We start from the raw sequence: 26,661 nt of genomic DNA on the forward strand, positions 1-26,661 counted from the left end.
TGTCCCTGCAAGGGATTTATAGTAAATCCCTGTGATATTGCCTGAATTCGCAATGCGAATTCACTCGGTAATATCACACTACAATCCGCATTCAATATGCGGATTGTAGTAAATAGAGCCCTTAGTCAAGATAGAAATAGAGTTCCTAGTATTCTACAGAGGTTCTCTCCTGATGTGCCTGACACAATCTGGATATGTGATGACATTTTTTGTGATGGTATTTTCAGACACATATACTATATGGACAAAAGTATTCAGAGGCCTGACCATTACTCCAACAGGGACTGTAATGATATTGTATTCAATTACATATACTTTAATATGGAGTTGGTCCCCCTTTTGCAGCTAGAATAGCTTCCACTCTTCTTGGAAGGCTTTCCACGAGATTTTGGAGTGTTTCTGTAGGTACTTTGCGCCCATTCATTCTGTAAAGCATTAATAAGGTCAGGCACTGATGCTGGATGAGAAGACCTGGCTCACAATCTCCATTCCAGTTGATCGCAAAGGTGCTTGATGGGGTTGAGGTCAGGGCTCAGGGCCTGATTCAGACTCGCTCGCGGGCACTGAGCGCTCGCAAGCGGGTCGATGGTGCCCTAATGCGCATGCGCACGATGGAGGGAGCTCCGTCGTGCGCAGCCATTCCGTCGCTATGGGTCGCACACCAAAGGGGGCGTGCTGTCGATGGTGAGTGAAAGCACGCCCCCTTTGGTGGGCGTGCCGTGGGCGTGGCTGCTCAGACGGAGGCGTTCCCATGGGATAGAGCCAAAAGCACTACTGGGCTTGGGGCAGCGAGACCCTACTGCAGGGTCTCGTCGCAAGCCCGACGGTCGCGATGGTCTTGACCATCGCGACCATCTTTTTAGCCGCTCGCATAAGCTGTGGGTGGTCACCCACAGCTATGCGAGTGGCCAGGAGGCCGCTCCATTTTTAGGTAGGAGGGCCCAGATTCAGAGCTAGCGCTCTGGTCAGAGCGTCCGGCTCTGAATCAGGCCCTCTGTCTTTATAGTCCTTGCTTTGTGGACTGGGGCACAGTCATGTTGGAACAGAAAAGGGCCTTCCACAAACTGTTGCCACAAAGTTGGGAGCATAGCATTGTCCAAAATATCTTTGTATTCTGAAGCATTAAGATTGCCCTTCACTGGAGTTAAGAGGCCTAGCCCATACCATTCTCTCTTCCACCAAAGTTCACAGTTGGCACAATGCAGTCAGGCAGGTAACGTTCTTCCGGCATCCGCCAAACCCAGACTCCCCTATCTGACTGCCAAACAGAGAAGCGTGATTAGTCTCTCCACAGTCCAGTGTCGGTGAACTTTACACCACTCCATCCGACGCATGGCATTGGACTTGGTGATGCGAGAGTTGCATGCAGCTGCTTGGCCATAGAAACCCATTCCATTAAGCTCCCGGTGTACACTTTTCGTGCTTACATTAATGCCAGTGGAAGTTTGGAACTCTTCGGCTATGGAATCAGCAGAGCGTTGGTGACTTTTACGCACCATTGCGCCTTAGCAGTTGTTGACCCCGCACTGCAATTTTACGTGGTTTTGGAGTTGCTGTTGTTCCTAACGCTTCCACTTTCTAATAATATCACTTACAGTTGACTGTGGAATATCCAGCTTCCTATCACAATACCACGCTTCCTATCACAGTACCACGCCACTGAGCTCTTCAGAACGACCCACTTTGTATCACAAATGTTTGCAAATGGAGACTGCATGGCTAGGTGCTTGCTTTCATACACCTGTGGCAACGGGTATGATTGAAACACCTCAATTCAATAATTATTAGGTGTGGCCAAAAACTTTTGTCCACAGTGTATATGGGTGGGAATGTAGCAAGATCACCCAGTATCGGCAAGCAGTTGTCAATCTTACCGGTGGGGAGGTCTTGGCTCACCCAGGTTTCTGTCTCTTAAGAGTTGCTAAAATCTCAATCTCCAAGAAACCTTGCTTGAAGCATCTGAACAATTCATGCAAAGTCCCCATTTTCGGTGCACTGGAGGTCACCTTACCCTCTTATGATTATGGAATGTTTGGTCACATCAGTCTCTACACCTCGAAGGACAAAAACTATGGCAGCAACTGACAGATACACAGAATTTCATTCCTATTGAATCCGATGGCTAATGTTTAGGAATTCTCCTCCTCCTTATAGATCCCATTAGTAGTCACCCAACACCACCCTTGTAGGATCCTTATTTCTGGTTGATCTACACAACCTTTTATTGATGTGTGATACCCCATGTCCCAGCATCTGCAGCCCCCCCCCATTTATTCCCTCTACACACACTTTCCATGTGTTTTTATTTTTATTTATCTTAATGCTTGTATTACGGTGCGTATATACTTGCCAACAGAGGAACCACAGTACGATTACAACATTGTAATCGTACAGTTGTTCCTCATCCTGTAATGTGTCGACACTGAACGATATGTCATTCAGTGCAGGCACCCTCCCTCATCCCCGTATATGCACAACCTGTCCTTATCGTAAGATTGAACGTCATGATTGATGTCAAAAACGACCGGCAGGAGTGCGCATCGCTGGTCATTTTCGACATTTTAATGCCCGTTTTGTGAACAATTAATGAGCGATTGAACGATAACGATGTCATAATCGTTCAGTCGCTCATTTTAATCGCCTAGTGGATACGCACCTTTACCCGTAGTGAGCCCAGTAATATACTTTTTATATACTGGATTCTGATATCATTGTCTATTGTTTATTTACTACCAGTTTCCAGTGTCATTTTCTACCGAACTAAAAAAAAAATGGATACAAAAATGTAGTTGAAAAGTTATCAGGTTTGGGTGATCACCAGGTTCCCCTGCTGATGGATCCCCCTATATCCTGGAGGGGAGAACATAAAGAGTATTTTCTTCCAAAAGTGGATAATCATTCTAAGTAGTAATGAAAAAGAGATAGCAGGGGGGCAGCACATTGGGGTGAGGGCTATATGCTCAGGGTTGTCTTAACAGCAGTGTGGGCCCTGGGCAAATCAATGCACTGGGCCCCTACCCACCCACGGGAAAAAAATGTAAATGGTCACTAAAATTAAACCCTCCTGCATGCCCATCAGACCTCTCACACATGCAGAGAGACTCTGTCTGACTGGTCTGAAGCCAGCAGGTGAAGTGAAACTGAGTACTTGCAGCTGTAGGGGGGGGTGTTGGTGGGCCCCTACAAGCTTCGGGCCCTTGGGCAACTGCCCAACAAGCCCAATGGAAGAGATGGCCCTGTATATGCTGCTTATGTGCCTAAGTCATTTTCTCCCTTGTATCTCTGGAGAACCTCTCGGTCTGCATACTTCTCCCAACAAGTCTCACATGGAGTGTCCCATGGCTATGTGATATGTACATTACTGTCCAACACAGCGCTAGTGAGATATAACAATCATATTACATGGACACATACATTCTCACTAACCTCATTAGTTCTGCAGCCTGCATTTTTCTGTTCTTTCAGTTGCTAAAAGGCAAACATTAAATATATATAATTAATACAGAGGAGTTTTATAGAATTTGACGGCAGATAAGAACCACTTGGCCCATCTAGTCTGCCCCATTTTTAAACATATTGTTACCTCAACCCTTATTGATCCTCACTTCTTCTGAAGGATATCCTTATGTCTATCCCATGCGTGTTTAAATTGCTCTACTGTCTTAGCCTCTACCACCTCTGATGGAGGCTATTCCACTTGTCCACTACCCTTTCTATGAAGTAATATTTCCTCAAATTTCCCCTGAACCTACCACCCTCCAATTTTAGAACATGTCCTCTTGTTCTAATACTTCTCTCTCTTTGAAGAATGTCTCCTGCCTTGTTAAAACCCTTTATATATTTGAACGTTTCTATCATGTCTCCCCTTTCTCTTCTTTGCTCCAAGCTATATATATTAAGATCTTTTAGTCTTTCCTGGTACGTTTTGTGATGTACACCTTGCACCATTTAGTTGCCCTTCTTTGTACAGTCTCTAATGTATCAATATCCTTCTGGAGATATGGCCTCCAGAACTGAACACAGTATTGGAGATGAGGACGTACCAATGACCTATACAGTGGTATTATCACTTCTTTCTTTCTGCTACTGATTCCTCTCCCTATGCACCAAGCATCTGACTTGCCTTCCTCATTGCTTTGTTACATTGTTTGCTTGCCTTTAGGCCACCTGAAATAGTGACTCCTAGATCCCTTTCCTCTTCAGTACTTTCCAGTATAGAGCCATTAATACTGTATTTAGCCTTTGGATTTTTGAGACCCAAGTGCATGATTTTGCATTTTTTGGCATTAAACTGTAGTTGCCACATTCTTGGCCATTCCTCTAGTCTACCTAGATCATCAATCATTTGTTTTACCCCTCCTGGTGTGTCTACCCTGTTGCATACCTTTGTGTCATCTGCAAAAAGGCATAGTTTCCCTTCAATAACATTTGCAATTTCACAAATAAAGATATTAAAAAGCACTGGTCCCAGTACAGATCCCTGAGGTTCTCCACTGGTAACATTTCCCTCTGGAGACTGCTCTCCGTATACTACAACTCTCTGTTTCCTATCCTGCAGCCATGATCTTATCCATTCAACTATCTTTGTATCCAATCCCATGCAGGCCCGCTGTGAGCCGCGGCGGGCCCGGGTAATAGGGGGCGTGGCCTAATCACGGCAGGCGTGGCCATGCCCCCTTCCCGAGGGGGGCGCTCTGAGCCCCCTCAGCCCTGCTCAAAGCCAGGGGGGGGGATCAGTGTGATCGCTCCCCCCCACAGGCATAGGAGACTACTCAGCAGCCACAAGCAGTCTCAACTGCAGCTCAGCACACGCTGTGTGCTGGGCTGCTGTGCGGGTGGGGGGGCGGCGCCGGACCCGGGCCCCGTTAATCTGTACCCGCTCCCCCCCCTCTCGTCGCCCCTGATCCCATGCTCTCCAGTTTAACAGTCTGCGATGTGGAACAGTGTCAAAAGCCTTACTGTTTCTATAGTCACCCAAAGGCACTCATTTTTTTCTTCAATACTATGTATTAACGTAGTATTTATGCTTTCCTTGACATACATTGCTACTCCTCCGCCTATTCTTCTCATTCTGTCCTTCCTAAATAAAGTATATCCCGGTATAGCTATGTCCCAGTCATGATTTTCATTGCACCATAACTCCGTAATAGACACAATATCCAGATCATCCCTTGTCATTATTGCAATGAGTTCAGAGATTTTATTTCCTAAGCTTCTAGCATTATGAAAAAGAATAATGATATAATATGGAATAATAAATCCCCTAGTAACAATACATTCCGTAACAAGGAGTGATACAGGAAAGAAACTAGAATCAATTTTCAGAGGACACATGGGGACAATAAAGTCATTTCCTCGTATAACCCGGGAGGAGATGAAGATATATTGTACCAGCAAATCTGCAACACTGTAGCAAACCGCTGACACTCTACCACTCTTTCAAATTATTAAAATGACTATTAAATACTGAGGAATAATCTGGATATGATCTCATAAAGAGCGACAGGTATAACATTGACGACTTAAGTCAGGGGAGAAACAGGGCGTGAAAGTAGACGGTGACTGACACTTGTATGCCCAGCAGTGATATAAGGGGACAGATATAAAGTAGACAGTGACTGACACTTGTATACCCAGCAGTGATATAAGGGGACAGATATAAAGTATAAAATAGACAGTGACTGACACTTGTATGCCCAGCAGTGATATAAGGGGACAGATATAAAGTAGACAGTGACTGACACTTGTATGCCCAGCAGTGATATAAGGGGACAGATATAAAGTAGACGGTGACTGACACTTGTATGCCCAGCAGTGATATAAGGGGACAGATATAAAGTATAAAGTAGACAGTGACTGACACTTGTATGCCCAGCAGTGATATAAGGAGACAGATATAAAGTATAAAGTAGACAGTGACTGACACTTGTATACCCAGCAGTGATATAAGGGGACAGATATAAAGTAGACGTGACTGACACTTGTATGCCCAGCAGTGATATAAGGGGACAGATATAAAGTAGACAGTGACTGACACTTGTATGCCCAGCAGTGATATAAGGGGACAGATATAAAGTATAAAGTAGACAGTGACTGACACTTGTATGCCCAGCAGTGATATAAGGAGACAGATATAAAGTATAAAGTAGACAGTGACTGACACTTGTATACCCAGCAGTGATATAAGGGGACAGATATAAAGTAGACGGTGACTGACACTTGTATGCCCAGCAGTGATATAAGGAGACAGATATAAAGTATAAAGTAGACAGTGACTGACACTTGTATACCCAGCAGTGATATAAGGGGACAGATATAAAGTATATAAAGTATACAGTGACTGACACTTGTATGCCCAGCAGTGATATAAGGAGACAGATATAAAGTATAAAGTAGATAGTGACTGACACTTGTATGCCCAGCAGTGATATAAGGGGACAGATATAAAGTAGACAGTGACTGACACTTGTATGCCCAGCAGTGATATAAGGGGACAGATATAAAGTAGACAGTGACTGACACTTGTATGCCCAGCAGTGATATAAGGGGACAGATATAAAGTATACAGTGACTGACACTTGTATGCCCAGCAGTGATATAAGGGGACAGATATAAAGTAGACAGTGACTGACACTTGTATACCCAGCAGTGATATAAGGGGACAGATATAAAGTAGACAGTGACTGACACTTGTATGCCCAGCAGTGATAAAAGGAGACAGATATAAAGTATAAAGTAGACAGTGACTGACACTTGTATACCCAGCAGTGATATAAGGGGACAGATATAAAGTATAAAGTAGACAGTGACTGACACTTGTATACCCAGCAGTGATATAAGAGGACAGATATAAAGTAGACGGTGACTGACACTTGTATGCCCAGCAGTGATATAAAGGGACAGATATAAAGTATAAAGTAGACAGTGACTGACACTTGTATGCCCAGCAGTGATAAAAGGAGACAGATATAAAGTAGACAGTGACTGACACTTGTATGCCCAGCAGTGATATAAGGGGACAGATATAAAGTATACAGTAGACAGTGACTGACACTTGTATGCCCAGCAGTGATATAAGGGGACAGATATAAAGTATAAAGTAGACAGTGACTGACACTTGTATGCCCAGCAGTGATATAAGGGGACAGATATAAAGTATACAGTAGACAGTGACTGACACTTGTATGCCCAGCAGTGATATAAGGAGACAGATATAAAGTATACAGTGACTGACACTTGTATGCCCAGCAGTGATATAATGGGACAGATATAAAGTATACGTTAGACAGTGACTGACACTTGTATACCCAGCAGTGATATAAGGAGAGGTCTCTGGAGAAATTGGGATTTCCCGTCTGTAAGTATCACACTTTCGTTACTGCACAAATCTATAATACTTATACATTCACTGCACTGGGATGACGACCATGAGCCCATAAACTGTAACGTCATTTACCAGATGTCTGAATTCTGCAGCTAAAAATCCATTTGTAGATTCCTCCATGTTCATTACTTTCGTGTTTGTTCCTAGAATATTGAATTTACGGAACCTGCCAAAGAGAACGAGAAGCGTGTTTGCAGAATTTGCTACCAACAGTGAAACAAATAGGTAAACGGGCGTCTCTGATACAGGACAAAGGATCTGATTCACTACGGATCGCAATCCTGAGTACGCACACAGTTCAACTGCGATAACAAGCCAAACCAATGCGATCGCAATGCACTCTCAGCGCCACATAAGGCCGCCCACTTTACCATACGCACATCTGTAATACTTAGCAGATTAACGAAACCATTGGTACAATCGAGTACCATCGGACCCATACGAACACTTGCACAAGCCCTGACCTTATTCAGAAAATGCTAACATTCGCGCACGCTATGAGACCTCACACTGCATATGGGATCGCAGTGGATAATTTATGCACTCCCCTGTAGCGAAGTGCGAACGCACTGGCACGCCTGTGTTCGGCCGGCCACCCCCCCATTACCACCCACAAATGGCACTTCCTGTCAATCACTCTACGATGGGTCTGCGTAGCCTCTGCGATCGCAGTCCCCATCGCAGCGGCCGGTTCGCGCATTGCAATGCGTACGCATGCGCGGAATGCAACAATCGTCCAATTGCGTGCGTATTAGCAACTGCGATCCAATCTGAAACAGGCCCAATGTCTCTGATGCACAAGACCATGTTTCTGAGACAGGAGAGGTTATGGAAAAGGGGACAGCGTTCAGTGCACCTGGCACCTTCGTCAGGAGCGTATAGCAACTTCCTTCCTTCCTCCTGACGAAGGTGCCCGGTGCACTGAAACGCGTTGAGTTCCACACACTAGGATAATTCCTGAACAAGTAACCGCCAGCTCCAGAGAACTGCCACTGCTACCAGGCATCAGTTTGCTATACCTTCTATCTGATGGCTTCCACATAACTGACTGCTCCAGACCTATACGAAGACTACACCTGCCGGACCACCTAACAGCCTACTCCATCCTAATAGCCGGCCGGCACTTCCATTTAACACATGTGACTTGCAGGTCAGAGTCTCCACATTAAGCAAGCACACGGGACATTATCGCTATCTGGTCCCGATCAGACCATTGATGCTTACCGGTAAGCCAATTTTGATTACTAGACACCAAGATTCTCAACACGGTGCTAGCATTTACTATCATTGACAGTATCACAAGAACAATTAACTCTTCTGGTTAATAGCATATGAATATGCCGGCACTGGTCTGATACTACAGCCAGATCTAATTTGTAGCACCAACTGACAGTTGGAGGGAGCTCCGTCGTGCGCATGCGCGAGACCCGGCGAGTGACGGGCTCTCCATCGCTCCAGGTCTCGCACCAAAGGGGGCATGCTGTCGATGTTGATTGACAGCACGCCTCCTTTGGTGGGCGTGCCGGGGCGTGCCTGCCAGACGGAGGCGTTCCCATGGGAACGCCTACCGTCTGAAGCCGGCCCCACTGACATCACTAGTGATGTCAGTGGGAGTGATTTTGGCTCTGATAGAGCCAAAATCACTCCAGGGCTTGCGGCAGCGAGACCCTACTGAAGGGGCTCAGTCGCAAGCCCGATGGTCAAGACTGACGCGAGCGTCCGGATCATCATGGACGCTCGCATATGCTGTGGGTGGTCACCCACAGCTATGCGAGCGGCCAGGAGGCCGCTCCATTTTCATGGAGGAGGGCACTGATTCAGAGCGAGTGCTCTGGTCAGAGCGTTCGCTCTGAATCAGGCCCTGTGTTCACTGTGAATACGGCTTCACTGAACGCTTTCATTGCTGATCTGCCGCTGGTGGTCATTATTATCCATGTGTATACTGTGTCTTTATATGTGTAGTAGAGAAATTGCTGATCTTATGCCATACACAAGGTTTTTTATGTGTAAAATTTTTATTTATTTTTTTTAATTAAAGAATGTATTTTTAATTACTATTTGACTTGTTGGCTTCTGAATATCTGAGAGTGCGCAGTCTACAATTCTTTTAACGTCAGCGCTTTTGTTGCGTTTAGGCTTGTTTTGAAAAAACAAAAACAAAACATGAAACGTATGTAAAATACATGAAAAGCACAGAAAATAAAAACAAACACAAAAAATGTCCTAAGAATGCACAAGTGTGACAAACACAGATGGACTCAAAAACTTCCATAAAATAAACTGCAAATATGTTTTTCAAAAGATTTTAACATGACAAAAGAAAGGTTTGCCGACATCATTCAAATTAACACTCAACGCTGACCATGATCTAGAAACATACATTGCGCCAGAATGCAATTTTACGTTTAACTAGGGGGAGATGTACTAAGCTTCGGAGAGTGATAAAGTACCAACCAGTCAGCTCCTAACTGTCATTAGTCAAACACAGCCTGTAAACTGGCAGTCAGTAGCTAATTGGTTGGCACTTTATTACTTTCCACTTTGGGCGGGATGTACTAACCGTGCGCTGTACATCCTGCCAGTCACCACAACAATACTAATCGCATATGCACTAACAAATGCGTTTAGTATCGCAAAGAACAGCTCTTGCGATAAGAAACTGCCCTTTGCGGAGCTGCCGCCTTCAGGTGTCCTCCTCCTTCTCCCTGCACCTGGAAGAAAAACTAGAGGAGAAAAAGGAGGCGGGGACCCAGGAGAGCACCTAGGAGGCTGAGGTGAGGGGGGGCCGGCAGTGTGAGTTGCGGCGCGGCAGAGAAGCTGTGGAAAATAGGGATGCTGTAAGCAGCTTCTATAGGGTAGCGCCAGAAAAACCCTCCACATCGAAAATCGGGCGGCTGGGGCTTAGTACATGTGAAAATAGGATAAAAATCGCAAACAAGGGGTTACCCCATTTTTCCTTTAGAGCATCCAGACCCTTATCACACTCTAAAGCTTAGTACATCTCCCCCTAAGTCTGGTCAGATCGTTAATATAAACTGATGGGCTTCTTGCCTAGATCCATATGTCCATCGTGTACCATTTACCGGCAGCAGTTATGGACAGGATGCCCGATGCCACACTTACAGTATGTTCACCATACAGTCCTACAACTGGCTACACGTATACGTATCACTCACACTTACCCTTTCACTGTGTTCTTCTCATTGACATCTCTACAGAAAACAGAACATATAGAAGCAAAACTTTTATTTTCAAATAAATAAAAAAAATCAAAAACTGTAAAATTACCACAAGATGAATAAACAAGTAAAAAGTCTAAACTACTAAAGACTAAATTTCATAGTACAGTCGGGACATCCATTTTACCCTCTCTTACGACAGCATGACATGTTGGTGCCTTATAAATATTGTATAAGAATGATTATACCTTTTCTATTTATGAGTATCAGAGCAGAGTAACTGTATCTAAACCATGTAAAAGCACCCTGAGGAAAGTGGGCGTGCCCTCACTGAAACATTGGTTCCATATCACAAGTCCCTTAATGTTAATGCTGTGTCTTTTTGTGTATATAGTTGCAGAGGTGTTAGACCCCTGTATGACGAGATGATTTACAATCAGGGAATGTCAGTTCCACATACTGCAATATGTCTGCGTTGCAGTCTTCCCGTCTGGCCATTCATACACTGTCCCTCAGAGAACATGATAATACTCTGCTTCCTACCACAAAGGTATTACACATAAGCTGTGCTTCTTTTGTGGGCTGAGGTCTATCAACCCCTTAGGCTCAAAGAGACAGAGCCTGCCCCAAGCAGAACAATTAGTGGACCCCTGGGGAACTGCTCAGCACAAATTGTAAAATGTTATAGACCATAATATAGGGGCACGGTTATATCATGGACATATCAGCCTGGGTATCTGTGGACATTGATTGCTGCCTTCTTTCTCCACCTCTACCCAAAATTTGTTTTACTCATCTCAACAATTTGCAGGTCATTTACTCATTTATGTATTGTATTACTGTCATCGTATTAGTAAAGAGAATTATATTTCCTAATTTTATGTCACTGTTAGTTACTTAGTAGATACACTACTTCTCACTTTCTTTATTTCCTCCACGATGCTATTCCGTGTACTGTTCTTCATAAAACACATAAGTAATTACATAAAGGGAGCGATTACATACAGTATAAATGCTAGAATTGAGCTTTCAGTTATAAAGTGACTTTGTGTTATATTACACTATTAATCATATACTTACTTATCAAACACTGCTTTTACTTTTAGCTGATAGTTAAGCTCCTGTAGTTTGACCAGAAGCCTGCAAAATACAAAAATATGTACTTATAGTGCAACATTTCTTAGCAAGTTACCATGGACGAAACATCTCAGGCGTAGTTCGTACGAGGGCAGATTGTAAAGTAATGAGACTGCCTCTGTGTTTATGCCCCATAGGTAGATGTGGCAACGCTGTGCTGGTTATTATGAAGCTCATACATCGATGTTTATGAACCTGCGGTTGGACTGACGTAGTCTTTGTTTGGTCACAGCGAGTGGAAGATCTTCGTACGTTTCGTCATGGCGGATGAAGAAGACGTGTCTGTGAGATGACGTCAGAGATGTGTGACTGAATTTTATGTTAAACTTGGGGAAAGCAGAAATGTTTCCATACACTGGACTGTTGTTTCCGGATCATAATGACGATTCCATGATTCGTCACAATCGATGTCAGGAAATCACGTATCCTCTCCGATATTCGAACGTTGTTTTTGCATGATTCAAACTTGTCGTCGCATCTGATCTTCTGTGAGATTTTTGGGTACCCACCTGGCACATACGTGATGCATTTTTAGTTCCTTTATCACAATATGCTGAACCCGTTGGAATGAGATGCCAAGGGAAGCCGAAAGTTTGCGTAACGTTACCACCTGTCATTTTGCGACATCTCTGCAGCTTTGGCAATGTTGAAATTTGTAATCGCGGTGGGTGGTCTCCCAGAACGCTCTTCATCAGTCACTCGTGTATTAAGCCCTTTGAAGTGCTTCCACCACCGGCATACTCTAGCACGGCTAATTGTATCTCCACCGTATACTTGCCGTAACATTTCATGAGTTTCATTTCCGCTTTTTCCAAGATTAACACAAAATTCAATCACACAGCTCTGACGTAATCTCACAGACCCGTCTTCCTCATCCGCCATGACGAAACGTACGAAGATCTTCCACTCGCTGTGACCAAACAAAGACGACTACGTCAGTCCAACCGCAGGTTCAGACACATCAATGTATGAGCTTCACAATAACCAGCATAGCGTTGCCACGTCTACCTATAGGACAGAAACACAGAGTCAGTCTCATTACTTGTCAGTCAGCCCTTGTACACGCTAAAATCAGTCCCGGAAATCTATCCTTTGAAGTGAGCAGTGGACACAGGAACAGCTTAGAAATATTCACATGCCTTATAAATATCGCAAGGCGGAAAGAAACGTAACACATGCTTATTACAAAAATCAGACCATGATCCAACCCCAGAATATACACAACTACAGGTCTGGAAAACGCAGTAGATGAAAGTATGTTTTGTAACAATTCCGACAGTGGGTACTGTACCACGATTTATATATCCACGCCGCGGCAGAAACGTAAAACGGAAAGGTGTGTGATTAGTACCTTAATTTCACAGTGAACTGGACGCCAGTTTTTAGGACCAGGGGCCGCTGCGGGTGAGTGGGCATGCACGGCTGCCTTTCAACCACAAAAGAGCTGTTGAGCAAACAGAGAATATCTTTAGTGTGATGTAATATATTATCAGATTTTCAAAGCTATTGAATGCAGTTCTGACTTGCTAAAACCTGCTGAATTTTGGCATAGTGGGGAGGGGGCTGTGTTAGGTAGGTAACATACAGCATAGTGGGGAGGGCTGTGTTAGATAGGTAACATACAGCATAGTGGGGGGGGCTGTGTTAGATAGGTAACATACAGCATAGTGGGGGGGGCTGTGTTAGATAGGTAACATACAGCATAGTGGGGGAGGGCTGTGTTAGATAGGTAACATATAGCATAGTGGGGAGGGCTGTGTTAGATAGGTAACATACAGTATAGTGGGGAGGGCTGTGTTAGATAGGTAACATATAGCATAGTGAGATAGGTAACATATAGCATAGTTAGATAGGTAACATACAGCATAGTGGGGGGGCTGTGTTAGATACGTAACATACAGCATATTGGGGGGGTGTTAGGTAACATACAGCATAGTGGGGGGGGCTGTGTTAGATAGGTAACATACAGCATAGTGGGGAGGGCTGTGTTAGATAGGTAACATACAGTATAGTGGGGAGGGCTGTGTTAGATAGGTAACATATAGCATAGTGAGATAGGTAACATATAGCATAGTTAGATAGGTAACATACAGCATAGTGGGGGGGCTGTGTTAGATACGTAACATACAGCATATTGGGGGGGTGTTAGGTAACATACAGCATAGTGGGGAGGGCTGTGTTAGATAGGTAACATATAGCATAGTGGGGGGGGAGGGCTGTGTTAGATAGGTAACATACAGCATAGTGGGGGGGGCTGTGTTACATAGGTAACATACAGCATAGTGGGGGGGGCTGTGTTAGATAGGTAACATACAGCATAGTGGGGAGGGCTGTGTTAGATAGGTAACATACAGGATAGTGGGGAGGGCTGTGTTACATAGGTAACATACAGCATAGTGAGGAGGGCTGTGTTAGATAGGTAACATACAGCATAGTGGGGAGGGCTGTGTTAGATAGGTAACATACAGGATAGTGGGGAGGGCTGTGTTACATAGGTAACATATAGCATAGTGGGGAGGGCTGTGTTAGATAGGTAACATATAGCATAGTGGGGAGGGCTGTGTTAGGTAGGTAACATATAGCATAGTGGGGAGGGGGCTGTGTTAGGTAGGTAACATATAGCATAGTGGGGGGGGCTGTGTTAGGTAGGTAACATATAGCATAGTGGGGGCAGCTGTGTTAGATAGGTAACATACAGCATAGTGGGGAGGGCTGTCTTAGATAGGTAACATACAGCATAGTGGGGGCAGCTGTGTTAGATAGGTAACATACAGCATAGTGGGGAGGGCTGTGTTAGATAGGTAACATATAGCATAGCGGGGAGGGCTGTGTTAGATAGGTAACATACAGCATAGTGGGGAGGGCTGTGTTAGATAGGTAACATACAGCATAGTGGGGAGGGCTGTGTTAGATAGGTAACATACAGCATAGTGGGGAGGGCTGTCTTAGATAGGTAACATACAGCATAGTGGGGGGGGGGCTGTGTTAGATAGGTAACATACAGCATAGTGGGGAGGGCTGTGTTAGATAGGTAACATACAGCATAGTGGGGGCAGCTGTGTTAGATAGGTAACATACAGCATAGTGGGGAGGGCTGTGTTAGATAGGTAACATATAGCATAGCGGGGAGGGCTGTGTTAGATAGGTAACATACAGCATAGTGGGGAGGGCTGTGTTAGATAGGTAACATACAGCATAGTGGGGAGGGCTGTGTTAGATAGGTAACATACAGCATAGTGGGGAGGGCTGTCTTAGATAGGTAACATACAGCATAGTGGGGGGGGGGCTGTGTTAGATAGGTAACATACAGCATAGTGGGGAGGGCTGTGTTAGATAGGTAACATACAGCATAGTGGGGAGGGCTGTCTTAGATAGGTAACATACAGCATAGTGGGGGCAGCTGTGTTAGATAGGTAACATACAGCATAGTGGGGAGGGCTGTGTTAGATAGGTAACATATAGCATAGCGGGGAGGGCTGTGTTAGATAGGTAACATATAGCATAGTGGGGGGGGCTGTGTTAGATAGGTAACATACAGCATAGTGGGGGGGGGCTGTGTTAGATAGGTAACATATAGCATAGTGGAAGGAGGGGCTGTATTAGACAAGTCACGTAGCATAGTGGGGAGTACTGTGCTAGATAGGTAACATATAGCATTCATAGTTTTTCAGCTCATCGGCCTAATAATATCAGTTTTATTTTTTTTCCCAACAAAACAATTAAAATATATTAATATTCATGGCCTTCTTGAAGGAAAATGGCGATACCTTTGTATTAGCTGCTTAAATAAACCCTGTGTGCGATCCTGGAGCGCTTGCTTGTTATTAGTGATGGGATCACCTTCATATGTCAGTTTCTGCTCCAGCTCCTCCAGTTTCTTCAGCTGTTGTCGAACCTGCTGTTGACTCTTAGCGATAGAGGTGAACCTACGAGACGGAGTAATGGAAAGAGACAATGTCTCGTCTATAATTCAAACAAGAAAAACAAAGTGCATCAGAATGATTTGGGGCAACACAATAGCACAGTGGCTAGCACTGCTGTCTTACAGCGCCGGCGTCATCACTTTAATTGCAGACCAGGGGGTATATTTACTATGGTTCGATTTTGTTTTCTGTTTGATTTTGCATTCGAGTTTGGTTTGATTTTTTTATGAAGGGATTTACTAAAGGCCAAAACGAATGTCAAATCGAACAGAAAAAGGAATTTGAAATTAAATCGAAAATTAAAACTATACTGTAACGGTGTGTGTGTGTTGTATTTATTTAAACATTTCTTTACATGTGAACTACAGGTACCAGCGGACCGTTAATGCCTCGTATGCTGGTACTTGTGGTTCTCCAAGTACCAGCATGCGGGGGAGGCTTGCTGGGACCTGCAGTTCTACTCGTAAAGACAATGTTTACTAGTCTTTTTTAACACTACACTAACACTATCAACCTGCCACCCACCACCCACGGGTGCCAGGGAAAGCCCCGAGCTATCAGCCTAGGCCTGGGGTGCCCTGGAGAGGTGGACTCCTTTGGGGGGTCCCCAACTCCCCAGGGATCCCCGGCCTGGGCTGATTAGTGGTCAGGAGTAATGTTTTGGCTGGGGAACCCGGTGATAGGGTTTCCCTGGCTGTGACATTACTTCCCCCGTTAGAAAGGGTCTGGTGCTGGTTGTGCTAAGTACAGGGGAACCCTACGCAATTTTTTCCCTGTACTTACACAACCAGGACTGACTATGAAAAGTCCGGGGCTGGTTCTGTTTTAGGTAGGGGGGCCCACTTAATTTAAAAAACAAACAAAACATTAACTCTTTACAAGCTTTTTACAGTAAGATACATACATGCATCTCACTGATGTATGCATGTATCTGTGTCAAAATTAACTGCTCTATGCTGAAACTGAAAGCATGAAGTTCTACTATTCATTTGTGGCTTTGAAGTTCGTTTTGGAGAGGGATTTGCTGTTCGATTTGACATGAACATGCAAAAATCGAACAGCAAATCCCTTCTTAAACTGAAACAAGATCGAATTCAAGTTGAAAATCTAAAGGAAAATCCATTATTAGTAAATTTGAGATTTGCTAAGGCATTTTGTCGTTCAAGTTCAATTCGATCTCAGGAGATTTCAGAGATTCATCAAAATGAATCTCTAATCGAACCATAGTAAATATACCCCCAGGGCACTATATGTGTGTAGTTTGTATGTACTCCCTGTATTTGCAGGGGATTCCTTCAGGTGCTCCTGTTTCCTCTCCCACTCCAAATATATAATGGTAGGTATATTGGCTCCTCCTGACTAAAATTAATTCTAGTGTCTATGTGATAAGGAATTTAGGGCCTGATTCAGACACGCTCACAAGCGCTATGCGCTCGCGAGCGGGTCGATGTTAGGCCACTGCGCATGCGCACGCCGGAGCCGGCTATGACGTGCGCATGCGTGAGACCCGGCTAGCAACGTACGCTCCGTCGCTCGCACCAAAAGGGGGCGACTGTCGATTTTGCACCGTTGGAGGCGTGGCGTGGGGGTGGCTTCACAAACGGAGGCGTTCCCATGCGAACGCCTGCCGTTTATGGGCGGCCCCACTGACATCACCAGTGATGTCAGTGGGAGAGCTTCCGGCTCTAATGGACCCAGAAGCTCTCTGGGGCTTGCGGCCACAAGACCCTACCCACAAGGGTCTCATCACAAGCCCGATGGTCGCAACGGTCTTGACCTTCGCGACCATCATCCTGGCCGCTCGCAATAGCTGTGGGTGGTCACCCACACCTATGCGAGCGGCCAGGGGCCGCTCCAATAAAAATAAAAATAAACGCCCTGATTCAGAGCGAGCGCTGTTTTAGATCGTCCGGCTCTGAATCAGGGCCTTAGACTGTAAGCTCCATTGGATATGAAAAACAAATTGGTGACATTATAAAAATAAAATAAAATAATAATAATAACTTTACTAATTTATGCTTTTTGCTTTTATTTTTTTTGTACTTTTATTGTGCCTTTGACAGTTTTAAACTGTATGTGACAGACTATAATTTTAGTGTTACTGATGTAACATAACATTACATTGATTTTTTTTTCTCGTGTAACTTAACTGTTTTGTAGCTTCTAGTAATAAATACGTTTAAGAAATGTATTTTTAAGTGTAGTGGATAAAAAAAACAAACAAACAAAAAGACCCCAAAGCATTTCGTAACAGTGCGCAGAGCAAAGACTTGTTGTCTCAGTTGTATTTAACGCATTTATCTTTCATTTATTTTTCTAAAAAAAAGTTTTCCCTTAGCCCAGGAAGTCGGTCTCCAGAGTCCCTTATTGTCATGTATATGGGGGAATTGTTTTAGCGTTGTCTACCAGAGTCTGACATACCAGCTACTGTTCAATCCAGGTTACGCAGGATGGCAATGTTAGCGTCGCAGTTCTCCTCGCACAGGCAAACCACCACTGTTGTCAATGAGATTCTTGGCTATAATCTGCTGGTCATTTGGGCATTGATATGCCGGGTACCGGACTATAGATGGACAGTATAGATGGAAGGTCGACAATGTCTAGATACACACCAGATGTTAGACAGTCAATAGGTCGACTGGGACAAAAGGTCAACAGGGGCAAAAGGTCGACACACTAAAGGTTGACATGTAAGAAGGTCGACAGGTACAAATGGTCTACATGGTCAAAATGTCGATGTGAAAATGGTCGCCACAAAAATGGTTGACATGTGTTTTTGTTAGGTTTAGGGTTAGGCACTTACCCCGATGGTTAGGGTTAGGCACCAGGATGGAGGGTTAGGCACTAGAAGGAATGGTTCGGGTCAGGAACCAGGAGGAAGGGTTAGAGATAGGCACCAAGGAGAGGGTTAGGGTTAGAGTTAAAAATAAAAAAAATCATTTGTTAACCATTTTTTGTGGACCATTTTCATGTCGACCTTTGTGTGTCGACCTTATGTCCATGTCGACCTTTTGTCCCAATCGACCTATTGACTGTCTAACATGTGGTGTCTATCTAGACACTGTCTACCTTTTTACTGTCTGTTTATCTGTTAATCCACACCCGAGACAACCATCTTTCAGTAGATAAGTTTATTTTTAATGTAGTCCAGTGGTATTTTTAAAGAAAATATTTCCTGCATATGTAAAATTGTCATTAAACAAGCATCAAAATATAATTTAATATTGATTCGGTTATACATAGTGCAGAGTCGTCAGGAAGTCGCTTCTTACCAGTTCTGTAGTTGGTCGAGACAAGCGTTTGGGGGACCCCCGATGCAGGCCACCTGCTGCCGGCATTTCCACTCAACCAGTTCTTCGCTAATTAGGACTCTCTGTATATGCTCTGTGATATTTAGGAGTTCAGATATTTTGTGAACAATTTCCTAGTAGAATCAAGTAAACAATCGATGAGTTGAATAACGGCCACATATTGTACACTCAGAAAAGGAAACAGCGCATTATCCTTACTGATCTTTCCTTGTTTTTGGAAAATTCCCTGGCAGCCAATGATAAGTGATAACGGGTGGATATCCTTCTAGTTTAGGGTAGAGACCGGTAGATAAAAATGCCCCCTCCCAGGGGGTATATAATGCACTCCACCTCTTCCCCTGTGTCACTTCCTAAGATGAAAATCTGATCAGCCTGGGTGGCAATCCGGAGCCGCCACAGAGTATTTAGAAGAAAATAAATTATCGGTAATTATAATTAGCTGTTTTCTCCTTCAGTACTCCATGGCAGCCATTATAATGGGATGTACCCAAGACGTAAAGCAACGAGGGCCACAAAGAAATAACTAAGCCACCTATGCTGCATAATAACATAGGGGGCAAAGCCATAATTTGGCACCCCCCAAAAAAAATGCAACATAGAGGACGTAAAGGGTGTGTGGTTTTGTGACTAAGTAATGCCCCTTATAAACACATTAAGCCACACATTAATGCCCCTTACAGCACATTATGCCACACATTAATGCCCCTTACAACACATTATGCCACAGTAATGTCCCTTACAAGTTACAACACATTATGCAACACAGTAATGCCCCTTACAACACATTCTGCCTTATACATTAAGCCACAGTAATGCCCCTTATTCATTAAGCCACAGTTCTGCCCCTTGTTCATTAAGCTACAGTAATGCCCCATATACATTTATGCCACAGTAATGCCCCATATATACATTATGCCACAGTAAGGCATCTTTTACATTATGCCACAGTAAGGCCCCTTACACATTATGCCACAATAAGGCCTCTTTTACATTAAGCCACAGTAAGGCCCCATCTCTCTTCTCTTACATGCCAGGGCTGTGCGGCGGGTGAGTTCGGGGTGGAGCGGGACAGGACTGCCACATGCTAGGGAACGTCATTGTAATGTGGCACCGCTCGCGAACCAATTGGAGCTCACGGACCGGCAGCCTCTGCTGATTGACTGCCAGTCCGCGAGCACTGATTGGCTTGCGACTGGCACCACATTAGACTGACGGGGTCTCTGTGCCTCTCAAGGCCGGGATGTGGCTTAAACCAACAAGAGCAGCAACCTAGCCTCCCAGCAGCCTCTCCCCGGTAACCCAAGTCCAGCACCCGGGTCACGTGCCCCCTTAGCCCCTCCCCCCCAATTGGCTGTGTGGAGAACACCTACCAACCTGCGAGTCAGCAGAGGATAATGCATCCTGGTAATCTATCTGATAACTGATAATAACTGGAGAGGGTGTGGACTGATCTCCAGCCCGGTGGCTAGCAGAGCTTAGTCACTGGAGCCTCAGCCTTATTTGTGCAAGATGTTGCCTCCGTTCGAGTTGAGTGGGTTCTTAATACCTCTGATACATTATACCCACTGTTCTTTTATGCCTGTATGACTACATCTCTAATACATCCAGCAATGGCTGGCTTGGAAGGGGCATGAGGTTTCCAAAGTTCGATCAGCATCATGAACAACTGTTACCCCCTGTCCGGGATTCCCGGTACCTTCTGTCCGGGAAAAAATTATACAGCAATTAGTCTGACTAGATCTAGTAAATACAAATTCTTCCCTTCCGTCCAGCGGCTGTGGGTAGCACAAACTCCTGGATGATATGAAATGTAGATACAAATTATGGCAAGAAAGTTGCAATATTTTTTAGAGCCACTTTATCCTCGTAGATAGTAAAAAAAAAAAGTTATTTGCAGAAGTAATTGCCACCAAGAACACCACAGTCAGTGTCCTCCATTTCAATGGGACTTTCTGTATGTGGACAACGCGCGGGACTCGAGGAACAAATGATAAAAAGAAATGGTTCCCTAACCCCCACTGGTACTGATTATTGCCGGGGCCTCGTGGGCTGCCCCGGAGGAGGTTGCAGGAGATTGACGCCATTGTGCATTAAACAAATGGAAAGTAATGCAGGGGATGGGGGAGGGGGAGATGTAAGACTGTAAGTCCTCTATCTTCCCCAACCTGGCACCTGCAAAGCTAGGGGGCACCCTCATTTGAAAAAGGGGACCCCACAAAAGGTAATGTCTGGTGATCAGACATTAGACTTGGGGGCTTACCTCAAGTGGGTGTCTTTCATCTTTTCCGCACCCTGCACAGGCACCATCCTGCTTCCTGAAGCCTCCGCCACACTGAGCGCAGTTCCAGATCCATTTTTCATCCTGGCCAATGCTTTTTCAGTGATGCGGGGCGTTTGCATGCGCAGAACACCTGCATCTGTCCAAGCGCACCCTTTTCTTCCCGGATGTAGCAGACTGGTGTTCCCCGGAGGAGCCAGCCCGTTCATGGTTCCACCGGGGGAACACCAATGCCTCGCCGGTACTGTTGAGAAGGTAAGCCTCTGCATTAATGAAAACAACAGAGCACGTTCCTGACCTAACTATTACTAGAGACTGGAAAAGACACAGGGGAAGAGGGGGAGCTGTATTATATACTTTCCTAATGGATTCTAATATCTACTTCTCTCTGTCCGACTCCTAACTTAGGGGGAAAGCCACCCATTGTAATGGCTGCACAGAGTATTGATAGAAAAAACGATATTATTACATTGTTTTAGGTCAACATATTAAAAACACTATGGCACCACCATAGTATGAAAAGTGAGGGAAAAGAGATAGTTAGGAGCAGCTGCAGCTGCATATAAAGAATGAAAATAAAAAAGTGAAGTACATATATATTAAACACACAGTGAAGGGTTAAAATGTATTATAAAGGAAAATGTGTTATAATGCGGTGCCCTGAAACAGATCAACCAATGCAATCCAGGGGGACCCACACCCCAAAAATTAACCAAAGTTGCACTACAGTATATAACTTGTAGGACTTACCTAGAATTGTGCCTAATACAGTGTGCATATACATTACCATACTCCATGCTTTTAAACCAATAAGGTAGGGGTGCTAATCCAGACTGAGGGCGTCTCCTTTCCCTCAGAAGTGCAATAAAGCACATTAAATGGAGTATATGGGAAAGATTTCTGGACTGCACACCCTGAATATATATATATATATATATATATAATGGGAGGTGCTATCTGATGAGACTAATTGCAGGCACAGAAACAGACAAATCTCAGGTGCACAACTCCAAATTATTGATAATATATATAAATGCAATAAAATTTTGCAATCAATAGAAGTTTTTAGCATAATCATGGCCAAGGTTATGGGCCTACCCACCATATCCAGGTAACCTCTTTAGGGTAGGTCCCTAACATACTAGCGTTCAAATCCAGAGCGCAGGACCCCCAAACTGGCCCAGCTAATTCGTCCCAGGGCACCAGCATAGTAAGAAAAGTGCAGTGTAAAGAGATAGTTAGGAGCAGCCACAGCTGCATATAAAGAATGAAAATAAAAAAGTGAAGTACATTGTTTTAGGTCAACATATTAAAAACACATTGCATTTCTGGATCAAAAAAAAATAAAGGTGAAAGTTACAGTAATGTCTGATTTACAGGTAGTACAGAAGCCAAGACCTATGCTGGCTGCACGTCCCTCTCATACAAGATGCCGACACAGTGACACCAGCACTGGGGAACCCCTGGGGACTCTGAACGCCAGTCGGCTAAAGATGAGCAATGACGACAGCAGGAGGTTGGGCAGTCATAGCACTCAGCTTGTACAGCGCAAGGAGGGGTCCTGGGCAGGGAATTAATCATTCAACTAAGGGGAAGAAGATAGACTGGACAATTTTGTTTACTATTTTCAATCCAATGACGGTATAACCATAAGAGCCACGGAGACAAACACGCTTAGTATCTAAAAAACATAGAGAAAATAAGCAGCGCTATAGTGGTGATAATTATTCACAAATACATATAGGTAAAAAACCTTATTTATTAAAAAAATATATAATATACAGTATATTGTTAATCAACCTGTCATCGTAACCATCCTGCAAAAAAAAAAACTATTTGCAAACATGCAGTGACCGTATAAATTACATCAACCAATATACATAGCAATCTGTGTGCAAATATATAAAGAATCTATTCATAGTTAGCTTAATGATTGATAGATTCAGTCCACAGCAAGAGTAAAAATCAGAAAGCAGTCTTTGGTGGTTTATATATAAGCAAATGATTAATGGAGCCGGCTTGCGACGTGACGTGCGCTCCAATACAGTCACTCACCGCCGGCGTCCAACCGCTATGGTGTATTAAAGGGGCAAACGGAGCTGGCTTGCGGCCTGCCAGATGAAGCTCCCATGTAATTGTATCTCCTGATACCTCCGGTATACACTCTCGCTGGTCACCAGATATTGTGATATGTTGTGATGAGGGGGCCAGCGGAGCTGGCTTACGACCTGCCAACTGTTGCTCCGATGCGACCTAGACCCCCCTGGTGTCATGAATACTGGATCTCTATTGAGCGGAATGTAGCCTAACCTCAGCAGTGTAACAACATGCCACTAATACCCCTTTTACACCAGAGCAAAAAGCTGGGTTTTTGCTGGGTCTACCCAGGTCGCAGCTCAGTGTAAAAGGGTCCCTGAATAATAACCTGGGTCAAGTGACCCTGCAATCCAACCCAGGTAGCTACCAGGGTTGGACCCAGGATGGACCCAGGTAATGGTGCAGTGTAAACGGTGCAACCTGGGTGATCTGACCTGGATCATGCCTAAAATGAGCGGATTGGTGGTTGTGGAGCATTCACCTCCCACTTTTTATGACCTCACAGGTTTAGCAGGGCAGACCTGAGTTCAGTGTGAACAGGGCTGACCTGGGAGTAACCCAGATCAAAGGTGCAGTGTAAATGGGTCTGACCTGGGTCTGACCAGGGTTGGAACCATGTCCAAAAACCCAGGTCGGACCTGGGTTTTTGGTGGAAAAGAGGTATTATATGCTCCTGGATAGCGGCACACCAGTGTGCGTATAATGCCGTGGATAGCAGCAGGTAGGAAGGATGAATTTCTGGTGCGATTCTTCCGACAAACCAGATTTTTTCAAAGAAAAAAGGTGCATGCTGGGTATTCTCTGAGATGTACTTATATATGCTCCATAGTAAACTTGATGGTTAACACCTGAGTGGTGTAATTAGCTCTCGGCAAACATGCTGTGTTAGTTTCACTTGCACAATGCATACTAAAGGTGCGTATCCACTTACAAACGGAGAAACGAGAGCAAGATTACAATGTCGTAATCGTGCTTTCGTTTCTCCGTCTGTGATGTGCCTACACTGAATGTTCTCTCGTTCAGTGTAGGCACATCCATCATCCCCGTACATGCTGAACCTGATGGGATCAGGTTGACCAGCATGTACGGGCACCTTTAGTTTAATCTAACTGTTCGGATGCCAAATGAATATAAACATTATAAAAATACACAACGTTATATATAAAGTATAAAAACTATAAATGCTATTATAAAAGTACTATTATAAAAAGAGTTGCGAGGAGAATACATCCAATGTTTTCCACAAATGGGTTAAATATTACCCACATCTTTTACATTGTTTAATCTTACATAACCAAAGCATATATTTATTTATTTTCTTTGTCTATTTTTTAATATATAGAATGTATACTTTTGCAATTATGCTAAATTTTCCTCAAAGGTCCATACATTTATATCAAACATAGGGCCTGATTCAGAGCCGCTCGCGAGTGAGATGCGCTCGCAAGTGGGTCGATGGTGGGGCACTGAGCACGTGCGCAAGCCCCGTAGCGAGTGAGAAATTCACTTGCTCCGGGGCTCGCTGCAAACGGGGCGGCTGTCGATGTTGATCGACAGCTAGCCCCGTTTTGTAGGAGGGGAGGGGGGGTGGCTGGTCAAACGGAGGCATTCCTGAAGGAACACCTGCCGTTTGTGGGCGGCCCTACTGACATCATTCGTGATGTCAGTAGTGAGCTCCCTGCTCTATTAGAGCAGGAAGCTCACTGGGGCTTGCGGGAACGAGACCCTACCACAAGGGTCTTGTCGCAAGCCCGATGGTCGCGACCATCACCTGGCCGCTCGCAAAAGCTGTGGGTGGTCACCCACAGCTTAACGAGTGGCCTGGAGGCCGGGCTAAAAAAAAAAAAAAAAAAGGCCGTCCTGATTCAGAGACAGCGCTCACAAAGAGCGTCCGGCTCAGAATCAGAGCCATAGGGCCTCATTCAGACCCACTCGCAAGCGGCTGTCCGCTCGCAAGTGGGTCGATGGTGTGCACTGCGCATGCGCACGACGGAGGGAGCTCCGTCGTGCGCATGCGCCAGACGCGACGAGCGAAGGACTTTCCTTCGCTCGTTGTGTCTGATCAAAGGGGGCGTGCTGTCGATGTTGATTGACAGCACGCCCCCTTTGGTGGGCGTGCCGGGGGCGTGCCAGCCAGACGGAGGCATTCCCATGGGAACGCCTACCGTCAGAAGCCGGCCCCACTGACATCACTAGTGATGTCAGTGGGAGTGATTTTGGCTCTGATAGAGCCAAAATCACTCCAGGGCTTGTGGTCGAAAAACCCGACCACAGGCTTCTGGTCGCACTGGAGATGGTCGCGATGGTCAAGACCATCGCGACCATCATCCTGCACGCTCGTACGAGCGTCCAGGAGGACGCTCCATTTTTATGGAGGACAGCCCTCATTCAGAGCGAGCGCTCTGCTCAGAGCGTCCGGCTCAGAATCAGAGCCATAGTTTGTAGGAGACATAAGGGTTGTTTCACACAGTGGGATAAATACATTCAATTGTGTAATGAGTACTCATAATATAAAGAAACCCATATAAGAGTTTATACTTCTTGAATATATATATATATATGTACACTAATTTGTGTGCTATCCTTATAGCCAAAATGCAAATAAGCACAACATATATCTAACAAAACAAAGCATCATGAGAAGGCAGCTCCTTAAAATACATTTACCGGATATGTATATTCTTCCATATAAACCTACATACACATACAACTAATTTGCGTATGAATCATCTGGCAGGTCGCAAACAAGCCAGCTCCGTTTGCCCCTGTAATACACCATAATGGTTGGCCATCGGCAGTGAGTGACTGTATTGGAGCGCACGTCACGTCGCAAGCCGGCTCCATTAATCATTTGCTTATATATTCACTAGCAAAGACTCATTTCTGATCTTTACTCATGTTGCTCTGGACTAAATTTCCCAACCATTGAGCTAACTATGAACAGAGGACCTGATTCAGAGCCACTCGTAAGCGGCAGCTCGTTCGCTCCGAGCGATGTTTGCCCAACTGCGCATGCGTACGGATCGTTATACGCATGCGTGAACCAGTCACTGCGGCCGAAATTCATGTGCTCGCAAAATAGCGAATGCCGGATAATTTGAGTGACAGGAGTAGGCGTATGTGGGTGGTAACGGGGGAAGGTGCTTGAAAACGGGGAGTGGAGATCAGAACACAGGCGTGCTTAAAGGTCAAAACGGGCGTTTTATGGGTGTGCATAATTAAAACAGCAGCGTCATTGACCACGTCCCTGGGTTATTTTATAGTCAGAACTGCTCGCAAAATTGTGGTAGCAAAAACCAACCACAAGAATAGCGAGCAGTTCATACCCTGGTCGATGTACTCGATTAATCTA

General features: G+C 44.8%; 1 protein-coding gene across 1 annotated transcript in view; it reads right to left on the reverse strand.

The window, feature by feature from the left end:
* The window catches only part of LOC148475100 (signal transducer and activator of transcription 1-like), a gene marked incomplete at its 5' end in the record, with an annotated part of 56,923 nt that extends 37,876 nt beyond the window's left edge, over positions 1-19,047 (reverse strand). Inside the window, 7 exons of the mRNA XM_088457733.1 lie at positions 3,427-3,468; positions 7,457-7,550; positions 10,567-10,596; positions 11,644-11,703; positions 13,052-13,144; positions 15,468-15,626; positions 18,896-19,047. Of these exons, the coding sequence (XP_088313859.1) occupies positions 3,427-3,468; positions 7,457-7,550; positions 10,567-10,596; positions 11,644-11,703; positions 13,052-13,144; positions 15,468-15,626; positions 18,896-19,047 (630 nt within the window). The remainder of the gene's footprint in view (positions 1-3,426; positions 3,469-7,456; positions 7,551-10,566; positions 10,597-11,643; positions 11,704-13,051; positions 13,145-15,467; positions 15,627-18,895) is intronic.
* Positions 19,048-26,661: the final 7,614 nt, after the last annotated feature.

The sequence above is a fragment of the Taudactylus pleione genome, unplaced genomic scaffold, assembly GCF_031769625.1.
Source record: "Taudactylus pleione unplaced genomic scaffold, aTauple2 ptg000781l, whole genome shotgun sequence".
Classification (NCBI taxonomy): Eukaryota; Metazoa; Chordata; class Amphibia; order Anura; family Myobatrachidae; genus Taudactylus; species Taudactylus pleione.